At 43.2% G+C, this 27,715-nt stretch overlaps 1 protein-coding gene across 14 annotated transcripts in view; it reads right to left on the bottom strand.

Annotated features, from left to right (window-relative positions):
* The window catches only part of AFF3 (ALF transcription elongation factor 3), a 597,234-nt gene that overhangs the window by 536,367 nt on the left and 33,152 nt on the right, over positions 1 to 27,715 (bottom strand). For 9 of the 14 annotated variants that reach the window (XM_054678053.2, XM_054678050.2, XM_024354597.3 and 6 more), the window contains 2 exons: positions 23,936 to 24,015; positions 22,846 to 22,962 (listed from right to left, as the gene is read on the bottom strand). In XM_054678053.2, the coding sequence (XP_054534028.1) occupies positions 22,846 to 22,898 (53 nt within the window). In that variant the 5' untranslated portion in view covers positions 22,899 to 22,962; positions 23,936 to 24,015. Of the gene's footprint in view, positions 1 to 22,845; positions 22,963 to 23,111; positions 23,196 to 23,766; positions 23,851 to 23,913; positions 24,016 to 27,715 lie in introns of those variants that run through there. The other 5 variants (XM_054678055.2, XM_054678057.1, XM_054678052.2 and 2 more) reach the window with 4 other exon arrangements.

Here is a 27,715-nt window from a genome sequence, read left to right as displayed (position 1 = left end):
TGGCCTCTGACCCACCCATGTTCTATATTCACAGACAAAAGAATAGGGAGACTGTGGATTAGGATCACAGGGCCTCTATAATTAATTCTGATTCACCCTTCACACTTTCTGACACACAGAATCATTGGGGGAAAACTCTTCTGATTTATTGAGGGTTGAGTGTAAGGTACTGTCATAGGTTAGCTGTGAAAATTCATTTAATTCTCACACAACCCCATGAGTTAGACAGGATAGTGTCCCCATCCTCACTTTATAGACATGAAAATAAAAAAATCAGATTCCAGTGAGTGGCATGGTCAGAAGTAAACTCACATTTGGCCTCTGGTTGATCAACAGTTCTCAGTAGGCAGCCTCTGTAGAGGAATTATGTCTCTTAGGGATAAAACTGAGATGTAATCTCACAGAAAGCTCTTGTGTGTTTTTTAAATTCCTTTAAAGAAAAATTTGTATTGATAGTTCTTCCCTTGATTTAGGGATTTTTTTAATATCTGGTTTCTTGGAAAGCTTTTTAAGAGGATCTGCCAAATTACATAAGCATTTCTAGTTTTTCTTAATTTTAATTCTCATTATGAGATTTTCTCATCAAAAATAATTCAGATAGTTCTAAAAATGTCCTGTAAGTAAACAATGTCAGGAAAAAGTGAGATATGTTGAAATACGAACAAACGAATGAATGAATGGACAAACTTCAGAACAAACTATCTAACTGCAGCAAGAACTGGGACTGGAAACACCTAACCAATGACAGCCCCATAGTGGTTTCTGGATGCTAAATATAGACAAGGTCCAAATTCCCAAAGTCTAACTCTGGCTTTATCACACATACTTGGCAAAAGAATGTTATCCTGATAAAGCCCTCCTGTCTGGCCATGCTTAAGTAAATGTCCCAACATGGACTGTCTTCCACCTAGCTGCCAGGGGAAAATGGATCACTTCTGTACTCTTGGTGTCTAGCCAGACTATATTAAAAAGTCCTTCATCCTGCCTCAGCAACAAAAAGTGCACTGCCATCAGTTACGTTAAAGCTGTTGTGTGATAAATTTGAATATTGCATAATGGAGGGGAAAAAATCAAGGACTTACACTACAGCTATAAAAGGGATATGTGAAGCTATTTAGTCATGATTTTGTCATGGAGTAGTGACCTAGACAACTCAAATTCCACTTAATACTTGAAAAGCCCTTGGGACATAGTGTGATATGCATTCTTATAAAATGGCTCTTGGCTGGGCTTGGTGGCTCATGCCTGTAATCCTAGAACTTTGGGAGGCCAAGGCAGGGAGATCACCTGTGGTTGGGAGTTCAAGACCAGCCTGACCAACATGGAAAAACCCCGTCTCTACTAAAAATACAAAATTAGCTGGGCATGGTGATGCATCCCTGTAATCCCAGCTACTCAGGAGGCTAAGGCAGGAGAATCACTTGAACCCGGGAGGCGGAGGTTGTGGTGAGCCAAGATCGTGCCAGATTGTGCCATTGCACTCCAGCCTGGGCAACAAGAGCAAAACTCCATCTCAAAAAAAAGATAAAATAAAATAAAGTGAAATAAAACGGCTCTTAAAATAATGCATTTGAATTCCTAAGTATTTATATACAACACTGCCCCCTTAATTTTATTTTAAGCAAAGAACAATGGTATTTTTCATTTAGCAGTTGTGCCTCGCTATGAGAAAGCCTATGTCAATCAGCCAGTTTGCAGTTCAGGCAAATCTAAGCTACCTGACTCCACTGTGCCATGAGGAAATGACAGACAAGAGAACGCCCTACAGGTACTGAGGTTTTCCTGGAGTACCTTCCAAACCATGGCCTGCATTGTGCTTATGACCTGGCCAGGTCACCGCAAGCCCCTGCTGGTCCAGGCAGTCAAGAAGGGACTCCACAGTGTCTTCACAATCACTGCACTTCTGCCTGGCACAATGGCTTTGCCAAGCTACCCTCTTCGTGCCCACCGTTTCCTCTGCTGCTAGAAACACTCACAAAGGAATAGAGTTCTTACAGTTCTCTGAGCTCCACCTCAGCGTCTGCTCATAATGGAAAACGGCTGCTGCCAGAGCCACTTCCACCCTCACGGAAGCGGGGTCACGGCTGCCTTTGGGAGTCTGATGAAAGCTGTAGGCTCTCTTCTCAGGAAAGACAAAAATGAAAGAAAGGAACAGAAATGCAGAGACGATGAGAGGGATTCCCTGACCTCCAGGTTAAGGATCCTCAGCTTTACAAGGCTAAGGGAGGAAGAATGGAAGGGGTGGTGGAAGTAGAGGCAGAGAGGGAGAGAAGGGAGTACGGAGTGAGCCAGCTCCAGGGACCAGCCACTGAACAAAGTGCTGCCCTTGTCTCAGCCTGGAATCAGACAGTATGGGTTCTGGCTCAGGCTCCAGATTCCCAGTGAAAGCCACAAAGTTCTATGACTTCATCAAAAATGCTCCCTTGCCCACAGTGCCATTAGCTATTCCACGTGACCACACCAATCTTTTTGACCAAATATTCTCTCTCATTGATTAAACTATTCTACTACAAATTGTTGATGCCTTTGGGCATATACAGGATGGAAATAGCTTAGAAAAAAAAAGTATTCTATTTAACAAAACTTTACAGTAATCGGTACAGTCCCTCATTTAGTCAATAAACACTCGGCGACCACATGCTATGTGTCAGGTCATATGCCAGGTACAATTAATAACAACATAAAAAGTAATCATAGCTAAACACATTGTGCACTTAACTGTGTGTGAGGCACTGTACTAAACACTTTACGCATATTAGCTCATTTAATCCTCACATTAATCCTTTGAGGTAGGTATTATTCTTTCTTTTCCACTATTCACAATAGACAAAATAGAGCTATCCACAGCTAGCTGGTGGCAGAGCAGGGGATCAGAACTCAGACTGTCTGGTTCACAGTCTGTGTTCTTAATCATTACGGTTCCTGCCTTCAACCAACCCACACAACAAGGAGAAATGTAACAGTACCAAAAAGCACTGCTTGTGTTTGACAGTTCGACAGTGAAATGAACACAACCAGACTTGATCATTACACGTCGTATGCATGTAACAAAATATTATATTATACGTACCCTATAAAAATGTGCACGTATTATGCATTGTTTAAAAATAAGTTAAATCATAGAGTTAAATTTCTTAGAAAAAGAAAATGAACACAACCATAAAATATGCATAGGTATAAAATAGTTTTTTCATAAAAGGGGAATTCTGTTTGATGTCTTATTATACACATTGGAGAAATAAAATTTATTATGAAGGATTTATATAGATTGTCCAATTTCGTGTATCTTTATAATATCAAAAGTTCCATAAAGAGAATTCACTTTGAGAATAAAATTATTTTCAAAAAGAATAGCTTATAGATGTTAAGTGTTTTCATTGGTTGTCCATAGTACACCTCTTTATCCAAATATATTAGCATATTGCATATAAATTACTTTATTATCAAGAAATTCGGAAACTGAGTATACAAAATTATCAGTTTCTGTCTCAGCTATTTTGAGATGGCAGTGAACAGACTAACTATGATTTGATGATAAACTAAAGAAAAAAAATCACGCTTTGTTGAATAGAATCAATTTGGAATTGAAGAATTAATTGTGATGCAATTACATACTTTCTTAAAACTAAAAAAAAAGTCAAATTGACTATCAAAATGTCTTTAGCAGAAACATACTCACAGCTCTTTTTCAAAGCAAATGTACAAAATCTCCTACAGCCCCTTGCTGTCGAAGAGAGTCACGTGACGTAAAACATCTTCCTCATCACCTCGGCCACACCAGTTCCCAATTCCATATGCTCACCTAACTGCACCCCTGTCCCCAAAGGCTCCAGTCTCCCTCGATCTTACCTGCCCTTTATGCAACATCATCTCCTCCCTGAGGCTCTTTCTTGGTCTTTCACTGAGCTCCCAAAATCCTAGATTCCAAAACCACTCTCAGCCTGTTACCATTCCCAAATCCAATAAGCAAACTATAGGACTTATGAACTCCAAAATAAATACCTGGGTCCCTACCCCAGGCACTCTGGATCCCCAGCTGATTCTGGGAAGCAGCTAAATTTGATAAGCCCTGGACTACACCATAGAAATAAGCATTTCGTTATAGGCATCACTTTCTCGGCTGTACACTGAGGGAGGTGGGCTGGAAAGATGATCTCTAAGGTTCCTTCCAGACAGATCTAACAGTCCAAGAGTCCAGACTCTACAGCTATTTCATGGATACTGGTTTCTCTCCACACAGACTCCATGCTTCTTCAGAGCAGGGGCCACATTACTTTTTCACTGTCCCCAAGCCAGCATGGTGTGTTATGCATAGAAGGAGCTCAATAAACTTGTGACTCGTGGGTTTCTATGACTGTGCCCGCTGACTAAGGGTAACTAGTAAGCTGAGCCAGGCACTGCTGTGGCAGGGCTACTTGGCAGATCTTGTGCAGACACTGAGTTACATCTTGCTCCAAAGGAACCTCCCACAAAGGCATCAAGATGTCAACACTGGATTTACTGTGGTCAGGAAACTGTAGAAATCAAACTCTTTCAAATTCTAGTATACCAAGATACAAAAAGTTCTGACTTTCTGTTTATATGTTAAGGAAACCACAGAAAGCTCTCAGAGATAATGTATCTGGTTTGTAAGAATTATGATGCATACTGCCATAGTGTCATAAGAATTCCCATATCTGGCAGGGCGCCATGGCTCATGCCTGTAATCCCAGCACTTTGGGAGGCCGAGGTGGGCAGATCACAAGGTCAGGAGACTGAGACCATCCTGGCCAACAGGGTGAAACCCAGTCTCTACTAAATATACAAAAATTAGCTGGGTGTGGTGGCACAAGCCTGTAATCCCAGCTATTTGGGAGGCTGAGGCAGGAGAATCACTTGAACCTGGGAGGCAGAGGTTGCAGTGAGCCAAGATCACACCACTAAACTCCGGCCTGGCGACAGAGTGAGACTCCATCTCAAAAAAAAAGAGAGAGAGAAAAGAAAAAAAGAATTCCCATATCTAAGAGAACCTAATGGTGAGAAGAACATATCATGGATCTTTTTGCTGGAATGACAGTGGGGTGATCCAGGTAACAATTCAAGTCCAGGAAGTATATTAAATGGGCTTGAATCTATTACCAAGGTTATTCTACTATTGAAAAAAGATGTTTCTAGCTGGTCTTCCGGAGTTGTCCAATGCCTGGCTACTAAACCTTCTTAACAAGAAAATCACCTTTGTTGAGATAACAGAAAAGCTAAGATTTATACAGAGAAACAACATTCCACACATTTATAAAGGACTTAATAGTTTGAATCATTTTTATCTGTTATGCCATTTAAACCTCTCACAACAGCCCTTAGAGTTAGGCAAGACACACATTATCTGCATTTTACAAATGAGAAAATGAAGCTTTGGAGAAGGTAAAAACCTACCCCACAGTGGAGCTGAAGCTCAACCCTAGGGCCTTAAACTTCATCAGTGACCCCCTGAATGAGGGATTCTACAGAGGCAGATGTATGATGTCTGGCCAAGAAAGTACAGGTGTGGGTGTGTGTTGTTTACTGTATTTTGCTTGTTTTGCTTTTCATCTGAATGTATTGAAGCAAGGTAGTAGAGCTTCAAATGGACCACAAGCCCCATCACATCCAACTGTGATACTGTTTCAGACATTTATTTGGTCTACTTGGCCCTGAAGGTATTTGAATTTTTGACCCCTATGCTAAATAATTATACTTACATACTTATATAATTCTATCTTCCCATCATGTAACATCTTATGAGCATATTCACTGCATATTTTATTTCTTCCTTATAATCCTGTTTACTCATTAGAGGACTAAGCTAAAAAACATTGAATGACTTGCACAAGATCAGGACCTAAAATCTAAATGTGTCATATAAGAAATTACATTATGTGAGAATTTCTTAAGCAGGTGTCAAGTTAAAGTTCTTCAGAAAATCATTACGTAAAAGTTTCTGAACTTGAGTACTCAAGTACTCAAATCTCTTTTGAGATTTGATTATTCTTACTTACAGGACTATCATTCAGAGAATATGCAGAAACAATGCTTTCATGTTTCCATGGGCATGTCCTGAGAAAGTCATATTCCTTTATTTTTATCTCAAGTGTTCATGAACTTTCATTATCAAAGAAGAAAATAGGCAACTGTTTCTGAAAAAGGAAGTCATTCAAAAAAATACTAGCAAAACAAATCCAGTGATATATAAAAGGATTATATACCATAACCAAGTGACAAAGTCCAGGAATGCAAGGTTGGTTCAACATATAAAAATCAGTCAATGTATTAAAGTATATAAAAGTATATTAATAGATTAAAGTATATTAAAGTATATTAAAGTATTAATAGATTAAAACCCATATGACCATCTCAATACATGTAGAAAAGGCTTTGACAAAAATCACACATCCTTTTGTGCTTAAAAACACTCAACAAACTAGGAACAGAAGGAAACTTCCTTAACCTGATAAAGGGCATCTATGAAAAACCAACAGATAATATCATACTCAACAGCGAATGACAAAGCTTTCCTTTCAAGATGAGAAACAAACCAAAGATGTCTACTCACTCCACTACTATTTAACATTCTCCTGGAGGTCCTAGCCAGGCCAATCGGGCAAGAAAAAAAAATTAAAAGCAACCAGATTGGAAAGGAAAAAGCAAAACTATCTCTATTCACAGATGACATAATGATGTGTATATATATAAAATCCTAAGAAATACACACACAACTATTAGAACTCATGAATACACTCAGTGAGGTCACAGGATACAAAATCAATATACAAAAAAGAAAGTAAAAATATCAGTGATCCATGTTACCATCACTAAATAATCACTGGCACCTAACAAGCTTCCTCTTTTAGTTTTATTACTCTCAACCTGGGATATAGAAATCTAAAATCCAGAGTTTACTTTAGCTTTTAAAACTATCTATGATATCAGGTTAAAAGAAACATTTCCTGGCAGATGCACAGCTCTGGAAAATTTTGTTTTCCAAACGTCTGGAAAACAAAAGGAAAGCTTCCTTTGTTTACATAGCCAAGAAGGTTGAGTGATGAGAATCAGAAAAGATTTTGAAGCAACACAAGATCTTCTCCTAGGGCCATTAGAGATCAGCTAATCTGTTCAAGTTTTAATTCTCTTCTAATGGGTTTCCTCAAAGTACTTTACAGCAGTTGCAATCAGTTCCAAATATTGCATCGTGATACTCACATAAACTGGAAAGTAACGGCTACATTTCCATTTATTTCATTTATATTTTTACTTTGGCCCAGTCTCGTAGAGATTTTAAATACCATTAAGTACTTCACAATATTGGTGGGGACTGTTTCCTTCTTCATTTTCATTAGAATAAACACAGAAGTGGTATCTATCCTAATAATACAAAACATGCTTCTTAGGTAATATAAACCAAACACAAATAGAAAGAAGCATTGTTATACATTTCAAAAAAGCGTTACACTTATTTTTCTGCAGGCCTGAATACAGACCCTGCCTACTCTAAAAGTCACGAGGTATAAAGTGTGAACCTATGCTCTGGGGGCTCCTGATAAGTTCCAGGAAACTCCCTTCACAGCCTCTATATCTCAGGGCCACATCAAATACATGTTCACTCATTGGCCTCAACAGTCGATTATCACTCCCTATTTATTTGTAGGTTCACATATTTTTGCCATTTAAATTTTTTCAAAAATTAAAACCTGGCTCAAGTTACAAGTAAAGCTTGGGTTAAGGAAAGCATTCACGAAACACTTTGTTTTCTGTAAATCAGATAGTTTATTGCCTGGTTCCCTTCCAATATATATGTGGGCTTTACTCTCCATTCAGAATTTGATTCTAATTTTTAAGTGGCAAGCAAAGTCGAATTATTAATTAAAGAATCAAGACATATAAGTATACCTTACTCTCTACATGGTGAAGGCAAACACTTTCAAAGACAATTTCCCTAATATTTTAAACCTATCACATGAAAACTTTAGCCCTTTGGATGGAAACATTTCACTGACTTTCTTCATCAGTCCCCCTTTTTTGCCATAAAAATTCACGAGATAATAAATTACAGTAAAAAGAAAACCACACAGTAAGGCACAGATCTTTGATAGTATAAAAGAACATTATCTAATTTAATCCCCATAACAAATCAGTGACAGTATTATCTCATTTATATATAAGGAACCTGAAGCTCAGAGATGCTGAGTTACTAAAGATGGCACAGCTAGTAAATGGCATGTCAGAATCTGAACCCATTGCTGGATGGCTCTGAACACTTTGCCCTTCCCAACATTAATTCATGCCTTTCTGGAATTTTGCCAGCCAAGTGGATTTTTTTTTAACCTAACTTAAAATATTCAAAAATAACTAACGTTATTTAACACCTTATTCCCTAAGATTTTTTTAAAAGACATTTAAAGTTATTTTTGTCATCTGTTTTAATATGTCCCAATCCCTTAAGCTAAGAATCTATCATTTTTACTTTACCCAACTATCTCGTGATATAAATTAAGCCTGTTTACTCTTTCCAGGTCACTGAAGCAATGCTTCTTTCTAGAATTAGAGTCATACAACTAGAAGAGATGGTCTGACTTTGTACAGACCATTTGTACACCATGTGTAGCTCCATTTCTAAGAAGAAACAGCAAAATGATCTACATGAAAAAAAAATCATCTTACAATTTCAGAGGACTTTCATGAAGTAGTTTTATAAATTGTATTGCTGTACCATCATTATTGTTATTAATGAAGTTACATTTAGGTGTTATGGTAGATTTGACCAGATGTGGCAAACAGTTGTTACCATTGTCTTCATCCATAAAATTTGTCAAATTAGAGGTTTTATGGAGTATACAACTAATTGCAAGAAAATATATAGGCAGTGTATTTTTAACATTTTAAATACTAACAAAAAGAGCAGGACTTAATGACAGTGAACTACAGACAATCCATGCACAGTGAAGCCTGTTTAATTAGAATTCCACTAGTCTAAAATCTGTAATAGCTTGAACACAATATACTATTCATTCTGAGTTTGAAAGTTCAAAATAAATCTCAAGATGTTTTTCCATATATACCTCACTGTACCTGCTGGAGACCATTTACATACATATATATATATATGTTTGTTTTTAAGAAGGAGTCTCGCTGTGACACCCAGGCTGGAGTGCAATGGCGCGATCTAGGCTCACTGCAACCTCTGCCTCCCAGGTTCAAGTGATTCTCCTGCCTCAGCATCCCGAGGAGCTGGGATTACAGGCGTCCACCACCACGCCTAGCTAATTTTTGTATTTTTTAATTTTGTATTTTTAGTAGGCAGGGTTTCACCACATTGGCCAGGCTGGTCTGGAACTCCTGACCTCAGGTGATCCACCCACCTCGGCCTCCCAAAGTGCTGGGATTACAGGCGTGAGCCACCACGCCCAGCCTATATCACATATATTTTAAGGTCGCATGGGACCTCAGTACTCATGCCCTCTGATTCTGTCATTAAGAGATACATATTACAGGATAGTGGTGACGTGTAGGGGCTCTGGAGCCAGGCTACCTGCATTAAATTCCCAGCTCTGCCTTACTAACTATGGGACCTTGGGCAAGTTACCTTGTGCCTTTGTTTCCTTCTCTATAAAATGGGGAATAGTAGAATCCACCCTACAGGTAATGAAGATTAAAAGAGATAATACATACCTGTGAAAGGCTCAGGACACTTCTTATGTGTAAGAAACACAACACCCTGAGGCCAGCTGGCCTAGGTGCCTTTCCAAGGAAAATCTGCCATCAAATGTTAGGACAACATCGTGGGACTCCTGTCTTTTCTATTTGAAAATAGTTTTTAAAAATCCATTTAAGACAGCCCACAATTAGACAAGCTCACTAATTTTTCCTGGCTATGTACCTTCACCAAATTACTTCTCAATCAAAATTACTTTAAATTACAGATAGTATGACATAGATGTATGCCAAAGGGGCTTATGCGGACTTTTAAGTCATATATTCAAAAATAACTAGGAAGAACCTACTAGTTTCCCTTTACAATCTGATGTTTCATATTACCCTCTTCTTTGTAGTTCCATTCTGTGAAACTTCCATTTCTCATAGGTATTTTGTTAAATATCACCCCTACCCACAAGGTTTATCCCAAAGTATCTACACAGATTCCACCCTCGCGTTCTTCCTCTGATTCTGGGCCTGGCCTGCCCACATCTCCTCTGAGGCCTTCCTCCATCAGTTTGCCCATCTTTCCCCTCAAGAGTGGGAACACGCACAGCCGCCCTCCCACCTCCCATCCATTCTTTCACCCCCACTGCCAACTCCAAAAAGCAGCTGGTCACAGACCCCACTGGCTCATGGCCTCGCCCTGGCTGATCTTTCCTTTTCAACCCTCTTCACCGGCTGCTTTCCCTCCCACTACACCGTGGTGCCTGCAGCCTACTTCTCATTCTCTCCTCCTCCACCCTAGACAATCTTGTCCAATCTCAAGGCTTTCACCAGCACCTGTATGCTGATAACGCCCACTTATTTCCATCCTGACCTTTTCCCTAAATGTCAGGATCTTTAGTAAACTTCCTAGAGACAATTTTATCTTCATGGTCCAAGGGCATTTACATGCAATACATTTAAATCCAAAGGGTTCCTCTTTCCCCACTCAGCTTGCTCTTCCTCCTACTTTCCCTATCTCATCACACAAGCTAGATAGCCTCAAAGCACCCTCATCCCCTTCTACCCAGAAAATGAGTGAATACTGTCTGTGTCATGCCCCCCCAACAGCTCTCTACTCCCTCTCCTCCTCTCCATCCTCACCGGCCCAGGCTAGTCAGCCCTCACTCCTCACTGACCTCCTGACCTTCAGACATGGCCTCTCACAGCCACCAGACTCATCCATCTATAGTGCCTTCTAGAAATAATAAAAAAAATGCAAACGTGACCATTTTGCTCCCCTGCTTAAAGCCCTCATGCAGGCCATCACCTACTGGAAAATGTTTGAGCTCCTTAGAAAGCCATGCAAGGCCCTCTGAGAGCTGCTCCCAGCTCCACTGCCCAACCTCCCATCCTGCCATTCCCAACCTGAATGCCAGGGACCTGAAACTGACCTGCACTGGTCACTGCTACTGTTCACAACTTGCTAATTTTCACCTCTTTGCCTTTCCTTACATTATCGTACCTGCCATATCCCTACCCCGCTCCCAGCCTGGCTAACTCTTATCCTTCCTTTAAGACTGCAATCAGATGTCACTTTCTCTAGGAAATCATCCCTAAAATACCATGCTGAGTAGGGTACCCCCATACATACTCCACAGGATTTGGGGCAGGTAAAAAGTCTACTTAGACTAACGAAATGATCTGTTCTTATTACCAGGCTAAAATACAAACATATCAAGGGCTAGAAATGTGGTCTCTTCACTTCTGTGTCTGGCTCAATAAAAGGATGCTCATCTCAACCCAGACACCTAGAAATCCAGAGGAAGAAAGTTACAAACAGCAGCTTCAAGCCCTCTATACTGTAGACGGATTGCGTTACATTATTATATATTTTAGGGCTCTAAAACATTACCTTTTTTTTCTTTCTGAGACAAGGTCTCTCTCTGCCATCCAGACTGGAGTGCAGTGGTGCAATCATGGCTCATTGCAGCCTTGACCTTCCAGGCTCAAGCAATCCTCCCACATCAGCCTCCCAAGTAGCTGGAACCACAGGCATGCACCACGATGGCCAGCTAATATTTCTGTAGAGATGGGGTCTCCCTATGTTGCCCAGGCTGGTCTCAAACTCCTAGGCTCAAGTCATCCTCCTTCCTCGGCCTCCCAAAATGCTGGGATTACAGGTGTGATCAGCCTGTACCACCATGCCTTGTCTAAAATATTACTTTTGTCCTGCTGAGGAATAAAAGTAAGGAAAAGAAATCAATTTATGTAACTAATTATTTACCTAACTATTAGAAACCAACATACCCTACTTCCTTTCAGACTCCAAAGAATTTTCTCAGGTGTTCCGTTCATATTCAAAGATTAAACTCTACTTATTGAAAAAAATTAAAGGAAGTCACTTACAAGGATTGGTTCTCAAAAGCAGCTATGCCATGTTCTGGGGAAGGAACTACCTTCAATGAAAGGAACACAAATAAGAGAGTCCTGGTGTTACCCGCTGAGCTGTCCTCTCCTGCACGTAGACATGCTTCTGCGAAAAACTCAGCAGGCTCCAAGTCAAACTCTGTCCTGGGCTCTACAATATGCCGCCACACGTGATGATCACTGGTGCTCAGGCAGAACGGACTTTATCCACATCACTGTAACTTGAGTCCAGACTTCATCCTAGACAGTCACACAGCTAGGGCCACAGGTGGCACACCATGGTAAAAACGTGAGACCATCTGATTATCCATCAAAACAGAGGGCCTACTGCACACAGACATAGATGTGAGTTGGAGTAGTGTGGTCTTCCCATTTCTGATGTTGCCATCTATTTCCTCGAGATGACAGCCAGCTCACATATTTTGCTCAAAGGGTTGCTAGAGCTGTACCCTCCTTTAAGGTGAATCCTCATTTCTACTCCCACAACAGAAGTGGTCCTCAACCTCTTTGGCACCAGGGACCAGTTTTGTAGACGACTTTTTTTCCATGGACCAGGGGTGGAGAGATGGTTTCAGGATGGTTCAAGTGCATTACATTTATTGTAGACTTTATTTCTATTATTACATTGTAATCTATAATAAAATAATTATACAACTCACCATAATGTAGAATCAGTGGGAGCCCTGAGTTTGTTTTCCTGCAACTAGAGAGTCCCATCTGGGGGTGATGGGAGACAGTTACAGATCATCAGGCATTAGATTCTCATAAGGAGAAACCTAGATCCCACACATGCTCGGTTCACAATAGGGTTCATGCTTCTGTGAGAATATAATGCCAGTGCTAATCTGACGGGAGGCGGAGATCAGGCAGTAATGTTAGCAATGGGGAGCAGCTGTAAATACAGATGAAGCTTCTCTTGCTCGCCATCCACTCACCTCCCACTGGGCAGCCCAGTTCCTAACAGGCCCTGGACCAATATTGATCCACAGCCCGGGGGCTGGGGACCCCTGCACTCCTTAACAGAAGAGGGGCCTGGCAGGATGTTTCAGAAAGTGGAAGGAAGTAAACATTTGAATCTTCAGCACACTGAGAAGGTCTGGCAAGGAAAGTCTACCTGCTTCTTCCCAGGATGCTCTGAGCTTCTATTTTAGTAAACTACAGAGTCTATGGCCAGTGAAGATACCTACTTCACAGCCTGAGATAAAGTCCTCGGCCTCCAACTGTAGTTTCTACCTCAGCAGTTCTGAGAAAGGACACTAGAAGCCTCCCTGCCATGGAATATGATTGGTGGGACAAGAAGCAAGTGGGCCATGTGGGCAACCTATCTTCTCAACCAAGGCAGGGTCCCAGGGCAAAAGCCCAAACAATGCATCTAAAGGTCAGAACCTACCTGATCATCATCAGTAGCTTTTTCTATTCTTAAGGAACTCCTGAATGTCGCTTCTTGGGACCCAACAGAGTAAACCTCTGAGTCTGACAGTCTTTTTTTTTTTGGTGTGTGGTGGGGGGCGGGTTGTCTGAATCACCTGTTATTTGTACTATTTATTGATAGTAAACTGTATTTTCTTAAATGTAAAAGAAACTGTATTAATTTGATGACACTAGTACTGAAGCAATAATCAAATACTTGCTTATCTTACTATGGGCCTGACCTACCTTCAGGCTTGAGGGCAACTGTTTTCCTCTCTCCTCCCCCACAATCTGAAGGAAGAGTTAGAACAGTGGAAAGTAATGTTGCATATTACAAGAAATGGTTAAACACAATTAGTCAGATCATATAATGGACTATGACGTATTAAGGCAGTATCACGGCTACCAGGAGTATAGATACCAACTATGGCCCCAAATAATGCTAAACACTATTGCAAGAACTTCATCCACCAGTTCGCGTGTCTCAAGACTGCAAGATTTAAATTTGCCCTACTATTCATGAAAACTCACCTTTCTTTTCCAAATCTGGAATACCCCCCATTGTTTAAATCCAGTCTGGGTTTCTCTTGTCAGTAGCAGTCTTCAATGCCTACTTCAGAGAATGAAAATGTGTGTATGTGCACTCATGTGCTTATGTGCACGCACACACCCTCCTTAGAAAGATAAAGTCAATAAACTTCCTGTCAGTATCACAGAACATGCAAAGTCAATTGTGCAATATTTCCTTGCATTATCCATCCTATATGCAAACATTCTAATGAAATAGAACTGGAAATTACACATGGAAACTGCAGCTAAGTTTGGCCACCTAATGGACTCAGGGTACTCCGGTAATGGCGCAGAGAGAAGAAGGTTGGCCGAGCGGGGATGCAAATGCAAGGTCCCCAACTGAAGTATCTGAAACCTACTATGGGTTCCACGTAGAGTCTTCAGTTGTGATTTCTCGTAGGACACTAGGAAAGTTGCAATTTGCAGCTATGGCCACAGGGTAGTGCAATAATTCTGCAAATAGCTGACCCCACCCCCAACACTCCTATCCCCCCAACCCCAACCCTCCCAAAGACAGAATGGCTAGGAGAGAATGGGGACATTTGGTCTGAATCCTGGGCATCCACAGGGGTTACTGAGAGATTCTCCACAAATCCAAAAGTGTCTGTAAGACTATCCAGTTACTCTCAGCATTCGAGCCCGATACAACAGAAGGTCCTGGGCTTTGAAGGAATGATGAGAACTGAGAGGCTATAAAAAGTGATTAGCCTATTTATTACAAATTGTGTTTACTTAGGTTTTTATGTTTACTTCCCACCATACTCCACCAGAATACAATTAACCACCCCCTCACTCATCAGAATTGTATTAGAAAGACTCACAAAAATAAAATAAATACTGCATCTAAACGCAACCGTCAAGCTTTATGGAACTGTACTGTTATTACACAAAGGTGTCCCCAAAACAGGGAGAAGGAAATGCAAATTTTGAAAGGGCTTCTTTTCAAAGGAAATTTTTGTCCATTTAGTCCTTACAAGTCAAAGTTTGGTCTGTGGACCAAAACTAATACTTGGGAGCCAGTTAGAAATGTGGACTCCTGGTTCTATTAGATTAGAATGTGTATTTTAACAAGGCCTCTAGATTATTTGGATGCACATGGAAGTTTGAGAGGCATTCCCCGAGTAAGAGCTAAGCATACTGACCTATGCTCTCAAAACTATTTTCTACACCCTGGGTCTTTTCTTCTTCTACAAGCATTCTACGTGAAAACAAATATATTTTGAAATTTTAAAACAAAAACAGATTATTTCCCAGAACTGGTGGTGATCCACTACAGTAAAGCCTCTTCCTATCTAAATTGCCAGGTAACTAATTAACATGTCAATGAACACTGGCTGAAATTCTGTTCTGTCACTTCATAACGCAGGTAAACAGTACAGATATGAGAAGAAAAATTTAAGACCAACAGACTCACATCATGGTCCTCTAGGGGATTTTCGAAACTAATTTCCTGCCCATATAAAAGGAAAAATAAAATTATTTCCAGTATCAAGTTAAGCACATAACTCTCTAAATGGAGTTGCTATGTTAAAGTGGTCTCCAAATTACAGTCATTTTTGTTTACCTCCGCTAACAATGAGCCTCCTGGGAAGAAATTATGTGAAGAAGTTTAAGTACCCTCTATGCCTTTCTCCACAGGTGAGTGGGGAAATTGCAGAGGAAAAATACACAAGTGAATACAATTAATGACTTCTGCACTCTTTGATTCCTGCTACCCTGTGAGGGGAATGATCATAGAATTTTGAAGCTGGAAGGAATCTCGGAGATAGCCTATTGCTGCCGCTCTGCCTACCCAGGAATGTCTTTCTACAAAGTCAGGTAATTGTTACCCTTTGAGACAGCCCACATCACATCACTGTTAAATGCTCTCACACCCACTGATCTTACTCGTGCCCTTGAGCAACCCAGAACAACTCTATTCCCACTTCCCAGCTAAATGCCTTCAAACACTTAAGGCCCCTATCATATCCCGGGTGGTAGTTCCCTTAGATTCAACCCATTTAGTTCCTTGGATTGGGTGGTGTCCTCTTACTCTGATATAAACACTGTGTATTTTGTTTCCAGTGAAACTAAATTATGATTAGCCTGACATAATTTAATGAGACCCACAGTGCCAAATGAAGTCATTCGATGTAATGGTTGGTAATGCAATACATTCTCAGTGAAACATAAAAGATTATGTAATGGTTAATAGATCTACATATGTGAGTAGTACCACCGTAAGTAAGAGCATATTTGTCTGCTGGACTATGATGCACGACTAAGAAAAGCTACCAACCTCTACTCAAAACCATCCCAGGGTCCTGTTGCCAGGGACAGAACGCTGCACCGCATGGACTGCTGAATCTGACCTTATGCGGCCTTTCTGTATTCTTCCTTGTTTATGAAAAAGAGACATTTTTAAGAAAGCAAAGGGTATAGAAGAGCTACATTTGGCATTCAGAGCAATTGACACTTTTATTACTTAACGTCACAACCTTATGAGGTAGGCCAGTCTAAGTGCTGTCATTTTATAAGTGATTAAACCAAGACTGAGAATAGGAAATGAGAAAAATCATGAGCTGCCCAGGGCCAAACAGAAAGCAAGGTTGGGGCCAGCTGAATTCAGAAACCTCAATTAAATTCCAAGACAAAAGGGAACAGCCAACATTGAAAATAAGTTTTATGGATTTCACTTTGAAATAAAACAACAAAAAAAAAATTATGTTACCATTAAATGATATTAAAATCGTCTTTTATGGGGCCTCGATTTTAGCCTTGGGCTTTATTCCCAAAAATTAAAATAAAAAAAAATCAAACAGGCAAATCTATTCCAAGTTAAAAATTCCACTTACACACAAAATCTTGCATTCCATATTGAGAGGTTTTTTTTCTTAATTTGCCTATTAATCTGTATTAAGCCAAAGGTCTTCGTTCAAGTTGCTCAAGTGTCATTGATTAGACCCATTGTGGTTAACAAGGACATTCTCCCAAAATAGATTCTTAGCATTTTAAAACCTTCCTACATTTTCACAAAAGAGAATCCGGAACACAGGAAGGAATCATTTCCCCACACACAATACTCATCTTCATCGTCATCAAGATACATTTGGTTAAAAACCTATCCACACATTAAGGTGCACACTCCCTGGGTTCCTCCTCCCTGGTATCCTCTGGGGCCCCAGCCCAGCTGGAGTCCCCAAGTTCTCGGAGCCCTGAACTAACCAGTCTCTCCACCCAGCTTTCTCCAAAACACGCCCCACACAAGGGCTGAGCTCCTCCACAGCGGATGCAACACTCCACTGCTTCCCATCGAGGCCCCCTGCCTCCTCCAGGCTGATGAGCAGCCCCTTCCCCACTGCTGCCCACAGCCCTAGCCCTGGAAGCCACTCTTCTGAGAAGGCTTTGCCTCCTCGTACCTGCCGAGGCCCCTCCAGGCCCATGCTGAGGGCCAATGAGAGCCACGCAGTCAACTACACGGTGACCTTCGGCCAGTGTGAGTACACGCAGCTCTGCAGAGCTGCTGTCTACCAATCAGCTCCAGGACACCTGGGGCTCAGACAGGTGCACTCTCCTTCTGCCCTTTCTTTGTACTCTGTTTTGACCCATAAGGACTGACCAAAAGGATAGGAATAGGCCTTAAAATGTTTGCTTTACTGCAGCTGGAGGAAAGGGTAGAGGCACCTGAAGGTCAAGATCAGGGATCTGTAGCATTTTCTGGCACTATGAAGTAAAGTCTAAAAAGGCCTGGAGGAAGCCGCCCACTGGCCTGCCCCTGTCCCCTGGCAGTTGATTTGAAGACAAGCAAAAGCATCAGCGGGCACTACTGGGCAGCATCCTTAGGGAGACTAAACTGCTAGTGCCTCTGCATCCCACCCTGCCTGTATTAGCCTACCTTCACCAAACAAGATCCACACTTTATTCCCTCCATGTTTCTATTCACAGTCTTCCCACCACGTGGTTTTCCTCCTTTCCATTTCCTCCTGAAATTCTACTCCAGGACCCATTTCAAATGCCACCCCACCATGAACATCTTACTTTCAACAGGATGTGCCCATGCCCCCTCAAGAAGGCAGTGTCAGCCTTGGATTGCAGGTATTTATGGGTATGGCTTATTCTCCTATTAAGTTCCCAAAAAACACACTGTCCTTTGCATCCTGTACAGCAGGGTTTCCTAAACTGCAGGTTTCAGCCTATGAATGGGAAATTTTAAAAAAAAGAAAAAAGAGAAAGAAAGAGGACAGGAAATATCCAAGTGTATCACACATAGTAATAAGCGTTATTTCATGATGCTCTTGTTTCACTTACGTGTATGCATGTTCAAGGGGTGGTGGGCGGCAGTGTTAAATGTGTATTTGTTACTGGGGGTCATGGTCTGAAGCATTTGAAAGTCACTGCCCTGATGGTACCTCTCCTCTGTCTAATATTCTGTGAATGCTTATTGAATTGAACAGGTTGATGAGTATGAAATGATCCATGTATTATAACTTCAAAGGCTCCAACTTAAAGGAATATAAAGAATAATGCCTATCTGAACAAAAGTGTGTGGATTCTGGCTTATATGAAGCTGTGGAGGAATGGGGTGAGTGGTAGGGAAGATCAGAATATTTATTATACTATTGTATGTTGATAGACTTTCTCTCCAATGATTAAAATGTGTTAACATTTAAGGAAGATGAAATACAAGTTCATTTTGGAAAACTTTTCTCATTCACTGAAACTACCTCATGACTACAAAGTTCTGCATCTTTAAAAGAGACAGTATAGGTAATTCCACCATGATGCATAAAATGATCTTTTAGAGACACCATGAAAGCCCTTGTTCCAGTTTTCTTTGCCCAAGATGTCTCCATGTACTCTCAATACCCCCACCCACACCATCTGTCTTCCAAGACTTAGTTCAAAGGCCACCTATTTCATGGAAGCCTTTTTTTGTTTTTTAACTCAATTTTTCCTCTTTCCATCCTCCACCCAAGTCCCAAATATGGTCTCTTTTCTGACTCACCAGTGTTGAAAACTTCCTTTTTCATGTGTGTTCTTGTCTTCATTTCCTCACTTGACAATAACACTAATATGTACAACCTACGCCTTACTCATCCTTGCATCTCCCACAGAAACCAGCACAAGGTCTTCTACTTAAGAGATGATCAATAAATATTTGTTAAACGAATTAAATGAAAGCAACAGTTAGCCTGTTAAAAGGGATGGTCATTATTTTAAAGGCCCTGAGGAATGGCTTATATGTCTAGCACCTAATCAAAAGCTGGTGGACCACAGAAGGAAGACCAGGGAGTGGAGGGGGCAGCCTTGCGCCTCTGCATATCTGCTGCCCCTGTAAACTCACGGAATGCCCAACTCTTCAAGACTCTACAGAACAAAGCTACAGTGTCGGGTGCTGAATGAACACCTTCACCTTTTTCCAAGTTCTCCAGTCTTGCTTCAAACCAGGAATTAGAGGTGGAAATTAGGGCCATCCTTTTCAACTTTAAGGTATGGCTGAAAAAGTTGAAACAGCCATCTGGATAATTCAGGCTCAAAAAACCCATCCTGAAGAGTAAGTATGGATGTTTCTGAGTGGCAGGAAGAGTGTGCAAGAAGGCAAAGGAGGTAGTTGTGAATTATCAATTGATTGTGTATATTGATTATATTCAACAGAACTGAGCTTTTCCCTTTATATTTTCTATACAGTCATTTGAGGACACTCTCTGTGACTGCACGAATAAACTAGCTCAGATTCAAAGCCACAGTGACCACTAATAAATTCCAATTTGTTCAATTGGAAAATGATGTCCATCAATTAGAAAAAGTTCTTAGGGATTAAAATAAGATTCTCTTTTGCCATTAATCTGTATCTCCTCCTTCCTCCTTCAAAAAAGTTTTTCTATGATCAATCAAAGGAAGAAGCTTTCAATGGTCTTTAAAATGTATATTGCTCTAATACAATAATTCATAATTAACAGGTATACTTTCCTAACTATGGTAGTTTATTTTCAAATTTTTAATTTTAATACCATTTAGGGCTCTCTCTCTTTGTTATTTTAGTAGGACCTTAACTTCCAGTCCATCGAGGTTTTGTTTTGTAATTAATTTCAGAGCTGTCCTTATAAGCTGAGAGATATTTGAAGTACTCTAGAAAATGGCAATTGTCTGACTGGATTTGAAGTCAGATCACTGGGCTTTGAAGCTAATTTCTGGTTGAAATATGGCTGCCCCATTTTTAGATGTGTGACTCTGGGCAGGTTACCCTATCTTCCCATCTTCAATTTTCCTATCTGTAAAATGGAACTAATAACAGTACTTGCTTTATAATTAAATGAGCTAAAACATGTAATGTACCCAGAACAGTGTCTGATAAATAATACGTGTTCAGCAAATGCTGGTTTTAAAAAGTCTGCTGTCATCTGTTTTATGACCTCAGTAAAGTCATTTAACAGTTCAAAGCTTCTATTTCCTCATCTATAAAATGGAACTACTACCACTTACTTACCCTTTCCAGGATTAAGAGATTCAAATAAGAAAACAATGGATATGAAAATACTGGACACACAGAAAGTTCTCAAATATTAGTTATTTTGAACCATCTATAAGCTTAAAAGTAACCATAAACTTAAAAATTTACGTAAACCATAAAACTGAGAACATAGCATCCAAAAATTCATCTGTGAGAAAATGTCTAAACATATTAGAAATGCATACTCAAGCTTGGTTTTTCTTTAACTTATCAGAAACATATAAGCTTTTGTAAAATGTAATTCTACATCTGCAAAACTACAAACCCTCCCGGTCAAGCCAAACTGTCCTAGTATATTGTGATCAAGAAAGTCTACATGCCTTCATAAGCCAAAACTCGATGCACTGATTAAAATGTGATTGCACGTACATCAACTTTTTAAAAAACGTGTAAGTTTTTGTTTTTTTAAAAGTAATAAATGTACTGCTAATGTAAATTTCAAGTCAATTCAACAGATATTTATTCTGTGACACTGCTCCAGGGTAATTCAGCTGGGAACTAAGGATGCAAAAGGAAACAGAGCTCAGGTTCTGTGCAGGAAGACCCCACAAATTACGCTGATAATCTCAAAATATCACTTATGAAAGTCATAAGGGGGTTCGCTTTGAGTCAGCAAGCAGACAAGCAGCATAAAAATATACCGAAACAGTAAGTTCTTCCCTTTGACTGAAAAACTGCCTTTTAAAAGCAAACAGCATTTTAAAAGTACAGTTGCTATCTGGAAAGCTATTGAATTTGAGCCAGAAACCAACATTTCTAAATGTAAACCTATAAAATAATAGGTATCTGTAAATGAAAGGCTGAAATAACCCCAGGAGCAGCAACACAGTAATTAGCAACTTTTACACAGTCATAACATGTTTCATATTCTTTCTGCCCTGGCTCTTTGAAGTTTCCAGTGCAATACGTAAAAGTTTTATTACATTAGGGCCCGTCCTTGTGTGTTTTACAGGCACCCACATTATGCAGAGCAAGCTGTACTTACTCATCATAGGATCTTTTATAAGAAACCGTTCGATAATGTGCTAGCTTTGTGTCCAGTTTATTTTGTTACACCTGTCTTTAGGAAAATAAAAGTCACTGGAAACCTAAATCACAGAAAATACACACAGATCCACATATCATCTATATGAGTTATAAATCATAAAGCAGTTTAGCTTTAAAATTGTACATTGCATATTCATGTGCACGCCACTTGCAGTTTTAGACACATGTGAACTCTTTACTGAATTAAAGCAAAAGGAAAAAAAAAAAAAAGCTCAGCTCTACAATAAGCGATTACCAGAGGCAGAACAGAGTGCAGTTAATATGCTTGTTCCAGCAGATGTTCATCCCCGTAAATATTAAACATAACACAAGTTCCTCCAGGAATATGCAGGCAGTAATTTTACCACCTGAATAGTGCTGGTTGGAAACATTTAAGAGATAGTGGGGGGTTGGGGGGAGCAGAGAAAGAAGGGGGAATAAGACAGATACTAAAGCAGCCAACGGGATTTTTAAGACACCCGCAACTGGAATTAAACTGCTTCCAGCGGCGATTTACCTACAGCAGCTCCCCAGTGTGAGATCCCCGAGAAACGGAACCTGGAGTGCCCCCCGGGCTGCGAGCTGTGAGCGTGGCATAAAGGGATACCCGGGGCGCCCGCGTGGGGTGGGGAGGAGGAGTGCAACTGTGACGAGGTGTGAAGAAAGGGCCCAGAGGAACTGTGAACCCCGAGGAAAGGAGTCTCCCTGGGCTAAGGCCTCTGGAATACCGGCACGGAGAAACACTCGTTTCCTGCCCTGGATGTTCACTTTTCCATCTCGGTGGAAGTGGGTGGGAGAGACAGAAAGGATGCAGCCCAGACCGGGCGCAGGCGGGGAGGCTGGAGCATCCTCTAAGGGCACTTCGCAGCAGCACCAACTCCAGGGGGTCGCTGGTGCCAGCCAGAGGAGGGGGCGCAGTCGGAGGGAAAGGAAGTGAGAGGAGCAGGGGGCCGACGGGTGGATCCCCAGGCATTAGTGACACAGTCTTCAAATCGCTTCTTTTCCTCCCCACGGCTGCGCTCTGCCCCTGGCTACCTAGATCACCAGTCCCTGGGCTGGGGCGGGCCGCCGCGAGGGAGGGGAACAGGAGAGGGGGAAACCGACGGGCAGGCGGCCACGCATCCCACCCGGGGAGGCAGAAAAGGGCTGGCGAGGCAGGCGCCCCCGACCCACCCCACCCCCACGGCGGCCGGCCGCCCGGAGCCCCCGGCCCAGGTGAGGACGCGCGGGCCGCCGCGGCCGCCCCTCGCCGCTCCCGCCCGCCCGAAGCGGCCGGCACGGGGACTTACCACAGTGACTCGAGGTCCCATTCCTGGAGCAGGGCTAAGTCGAAGCTGTCCATGGTGGGAGGTGTCAGCGTCGCCGCCGCCGCTACCGCCGCCGCCGAGGCTCGGGCCGCCCGCGCGCTGCAACGAAAGGCGCCGCTCAAGGTGCATCCCAGCCGCGCCAGAGCGGCCGCCGCCCGCCCACCGCCCGCCCCCAGGTCGGGGCTCCCGACGCCCCCCGCCCCCGACTCCGGGCCGGCAGGGCTGGCTGCAGCGGCCGGCGCACTCACCCGCTCCCCGGCTTGCGCGCAGGCACACTCAAGAGAGAGCAGCGAGCTCGCCGCGCCGCCGCCGCCCCCCGCCCCCGGCCCTGCGCCCGCCCCTCCTCCCCTCCCTCGCGGCGGCCCGGCCCGCTGCTGCAGCCGCCGCCGCCGCGGTGCTCTGCGCCCGCCCGCCCGCCTCTTTCTCCTCCGGGAGGCGCGTGTGCGCGAGCGAGGCCGAGGCGCGCGCGCACCGTGAGCCCCGCGCCGCGCCCGCCCCGCGCGCCCCTGTACTCCCCGCGCCGCTCCTCGGGGTCCCGCGGCGCTCGCAGGCCGCGCCGCCCTGCCGCCCCTCTCTCGTGGCTTTTACGGCCCGCCCGCCCCTCAGCAGCCCTGGGGTGCCCGGGGCGGCCCTGCAAGCGGGAGAGAGCAGCGAGGCGGCGGCGCCGAGTGCGGGGGGATGCGGAGCCGTGCCCGGCCCTGTCGCATCCCTCGGCCGCCCGCCCGCGCCCGGCCCCGCCCGGCCTTGCCCGGGCTGCACGCACTTCTCCCGCGGCCCAGAATCCACTTGACCCTGCTGGGCGCTCCCGCGGGCGGCGGACCCGGGTGGGTGCGGGGGAATTCCCCGGCCGCCCAGGCGCGGGGAGAGTGAGCTCTGCCGCCCGCAGCAGCGCCCCAAACAAACCGTTTAAGGTCTCTGGAGCCCGCAAGTTCAGCGAAATAAAGCGGCGGCGCGGAGGAAACCTCTTCCACCTGGACCTGCTCTCCGTTGCGGTTTGGCCTCCAGTGGTGGTCCCACCCACCCTCTAGCTGGCCAGCCCTGGAAACCAACCTCCTTTCTTTTTATTTCTCACCGGGAAGGGGGACAAACTGGCCTCCGGGTGTCGACTTCAAACTTGCCGCCCGTCTCCGGTCTGGAAAGGCAGGTGATCAGCTAGAAGGGTGATAAGAGTATCATCGTGGCTCCTAAAGAGTAATAATAATCTCCCTCATTGTAAAGACAGCTCTTCCCCCTGGCTTACTTTTTTAGACATGCTGAGAAGCACATGTCTCCATCAGGGCCCTACCTCTGCTTCTCCACAGTTGGCCTAGAACCGGAAGCCCCTCCAAGGCCCCCTGACTCTCCTGACCTCTTGGCCACAGCTCCGGATTCTCACCAGGGATTCCCCAGAATTCCTAGAGAGCAGCTCAGAGCCCTGCAGTTGTGCCTCACCACGCGAACCAAACCTCGCACTCCCCGCCAAAAGGGAGTCCCTTCCAGCACTCTCCCCTTTGTTCCTTTTTCTGGGCAAGAACCGCTGACTGGGGCTGCCAGAAATGTAAACCCTGGGTGCAAGTGACGGGATCCCTCCAGCGTCAAGCCGAAGAGTCATCCTCTCACCTCACCCACCTCCGAATGAGGATTAACAAACTCAATTCAGGACACAGGTAGAAGACCAAAAGGCCAATGAGACTTCTTTCCTATTTGAGATCGGATTTCAGAATGCTCAGCCTGGCTCCCTTCTTCCCCCAGCTCTGAATCAATCCTTTCTTCATTAGCATCCATAACTAATGTGCAAAATGTAAAACGCTAAATTAAGGCAGAGTTGGCATCAACATAGTCTGAGAAAATGGAATTGTTATTTTACAAGCTGATAACTCTCAGCCCTCAAAAACCCCTCTCATTAGCTGAAGGTAGCAAGTAGCAAGAAGGTTAGGTAAAAACATAGAGAATATGAATATAGGAAAAAGTACAGGTGTGAAGGGCTGGCTGCCGAAATCCCAATGCACAGTGTATTTGGAAAAAGGAAAAAAAAGAAAAGAAAATCTGTCTTTCTAATATCCCCTTAGCATACGCCTTGTTGGAAATGTTTGCTTTGGCGAAAGTGAGATGGAGACATTGAGACAGCATTCCCAGGAACAAAGGCTGGGGGTGGAGGGTGGAGGAGGGAGCAGGAACAGCCCCTGTCTGGAAGAACTGCAAGTTCTGAGGCCTGAACAAGAAATGTGTCCTGTTCCCGTGCTCCTGGCTGCAGCTGGGAAGCTTCTTCAGAAAGGAGACCTCCCGGCCCTCACCGGGATCTGGCTTTCCTTCCCTTCCCACCACATCTGTTTATACAAAGGAGGGCCGCTGAAGGACAAACATAACCGTGTTTACTGCGAGTCCCATGCTGGGCTTGGAGCTCAGATACAGATTTGCCCTCACCATGGAGGCTGAAGATAAATAGATGATCCCAGAAAAGGAAAGAGGGAAGGCCCTGGGATGGTACAGAGCTGGTTGAGGGGTTTACTCATGAAAGGCCTCTCCCAAAAAGCCATGTAGTAACGGGCAGATTTACGTTTGAATTTAAACTCTGGTGCCTTGTGTTAATATATGAGAGTGTGTGCACCTAAAGCAATTGCAAGGCGGGTATTTAAAAATGTTTCTTTAGGAATAGCCATGATTTTCTGTTTGGGGCCTCTAACATGGGGATAGTTGGATTGATTATTTCCAGTGTTATGTTTTCATGTAATAGTGTCTTGGAGAATGAGGACTTTTGAGGAAACCCAAATAATAGTTGCAGATCCTGTTTTTTACTAAGCTGTCATGGAGATAAATTCAAAATAGTTTTTACAAGTAAAATGTAGAACAGTTAGTGAGAGCCTTTATGGGAGATCTTTATTATTTATCTGGTTTATGAAGATGTTCCTATTATCCTCCAGCCTCTGGGTATGCAAACCAAAACAAGCACTTAATCTAGTTGTCAAAATTTTAACTCCTTAATACAAAGCAAAAAAGGGGTTTGGACTTTTGGGGATTAGAATGTCAGAACTAAAAGGGAACTTCTTTATGTAAAAGAGAGACTCACAAAAAATAAAAATTTTAGAGTGATGTTTTCTATGAAGCTGCCTTAGCTTTTGCTCATCCTATAGTGCTTGTGACCTGAGGGTCTTTTCTCCCCACATGGATGCAAGCAACACCCCTGGGAGCTGAATCAAACCACCCAGCTACGGGGAGGGCTGCTGGGGGAAGCTGCTAAATGAGAGGAGCTGCTTGGCTTCCCGGGTCAGGCTGGTTGGTTGGTGTAGACTAAATGTACCAAAGAAAGGGACTAACAAATGAATCCTGCTCAGTCTGGGGCCCTACTCACATTCTGCCAACCTAGTGCTGGAAGCCTCCTAAATAAATCCAGAAGCAAACCTATAGCATCTAAGATCTCCCTTCAGATATGATTTGATAGAAGAGAAGCCTTTCATGGCTTTAATTCATGCCTTATCCTGAAGACGCAGCTGCAACTCAGAGGTCGTTTTTGTAACCAAGTGGGATTTTTTTTCTCTCTTTATAATCCCACCATTCCCCTAGAAAAATATGTCTGGCCAAAAGCTGGCTCTGCAGGTGGTACTGCTGGAAGGTGATAGGAGCATCATCAAGCTGCCTCAGCCCCTACAGCATCTCCTCCAGCTTTGTCCCTAAGGACACTACTCTCTCCTGTTCCAGCAAAGCTGCAGACGCATGACTCCATCTGCTTCTCCTTCCAGAGGCTTCTTGGGTGTTTGTAACTGTATCCAGGGATTGCAGGATAAACCTTCTAGGCTTTCTCCTTGCAAATTACATGCTAATATGTTGAACCCCAGGACAGTGTAGATTTTAGATTCACCCAGGAGTTCTTGTGTCTTCAGGCCTTTCCCTCTCTCTCCACAGGTATCTCTGAGTGGTTCTAACCTAGGATTCGAGGTGCCTTTCTTTCTGTATTTTTTCATCATTCACCAGGTCCCGAGCAGATGGTGTGGCTGTGCTGGCTGTCATCACTCCTCCTATGTTTCCATGGAAACATGGGGCATAGGGACCATCTCCGCCTTGGGCTCTCTGACAGTATCCTCTGGCGAAGAACTTCAGTACTTGTGCCCCTCCCCCCAGCCTGTCCGCTGTCCTAGGGAGTTGGAGACCTTTCTGGGGCCCTAGAAGCCAGGGTCATTTCAGAGATCATCTAAGGACATACTCCCTGCAAATGGTTGTGAACTGGCTGGGAAAAGGAGGGAGGGTAGAAAGGGGGCCAATACCCCGGTCGAGGGCTGAGAACTGTTTTAGAAGGCAACATATTTGGACTATCTGTCCCTGCAGCCAGCTTCCATAATAGCTGATTATTGCCCAGATGTCAAAAGAGCTGCTCCTAGGGTTCCGTCTGCTCATCAGACAACAGATATTTATTGAATGTAAGTAGTTGCTGAGGTTTTATGCTTCACTGACATTCTACCCCCTGGGAATGAGTGTTCCTGGGAATGTGCATTTCTTTCCTTTTTTTTTTTTTTTTTTTTTAACAAAACCAGGTTTTTCCCTAAGGAATGCACCTTCCCCAAAGTTTCCCGCATCCTCCTGCCTACATAATTCACTTATATAGTCACTATGACATTAATTAGATTCAGAAGTCTGTGGAAACAGCAGAGCTCGGCAGGGTCAGAGGGCAAGCAGGGCAGAGAAAAGAGAGGGGAAAATGAGCCCCGGGAGAGGGGAAGGAAGTGGAGGGAAGTTTTTCATGCCCTTCAAGTACCAAACAAAACAAAGATAATTTCAAAAGTGGTCAGCCACTATAACACTGCTTAGAGAATTAAAGTATTGACAAATTGAAGAGTGCTTTAAAATAAAGTGGATGGGGTATAAGCATGTATGTCTTGGT

This window comes from Pan troglodytes, chromosome 12 (genome assembly GCF_028858775.2).
Source record: "Pan troglodytes isolate AG18354 chromosome 12, NHGRI_mPanTro3-v2.0_pri, whole genome shotgun sequence".
NCBI classification, from domain to species: domain Eukaryota; kingdom Metazoa; phylum Chordata; class Mammalia; order Primates; family Hominidae; genus Pan; species Pan troglodytes.
Note: the sequence above shows the minus strand (reverse complement) of the source record. Positions and strands in the feature narration are given on the sequence as shown.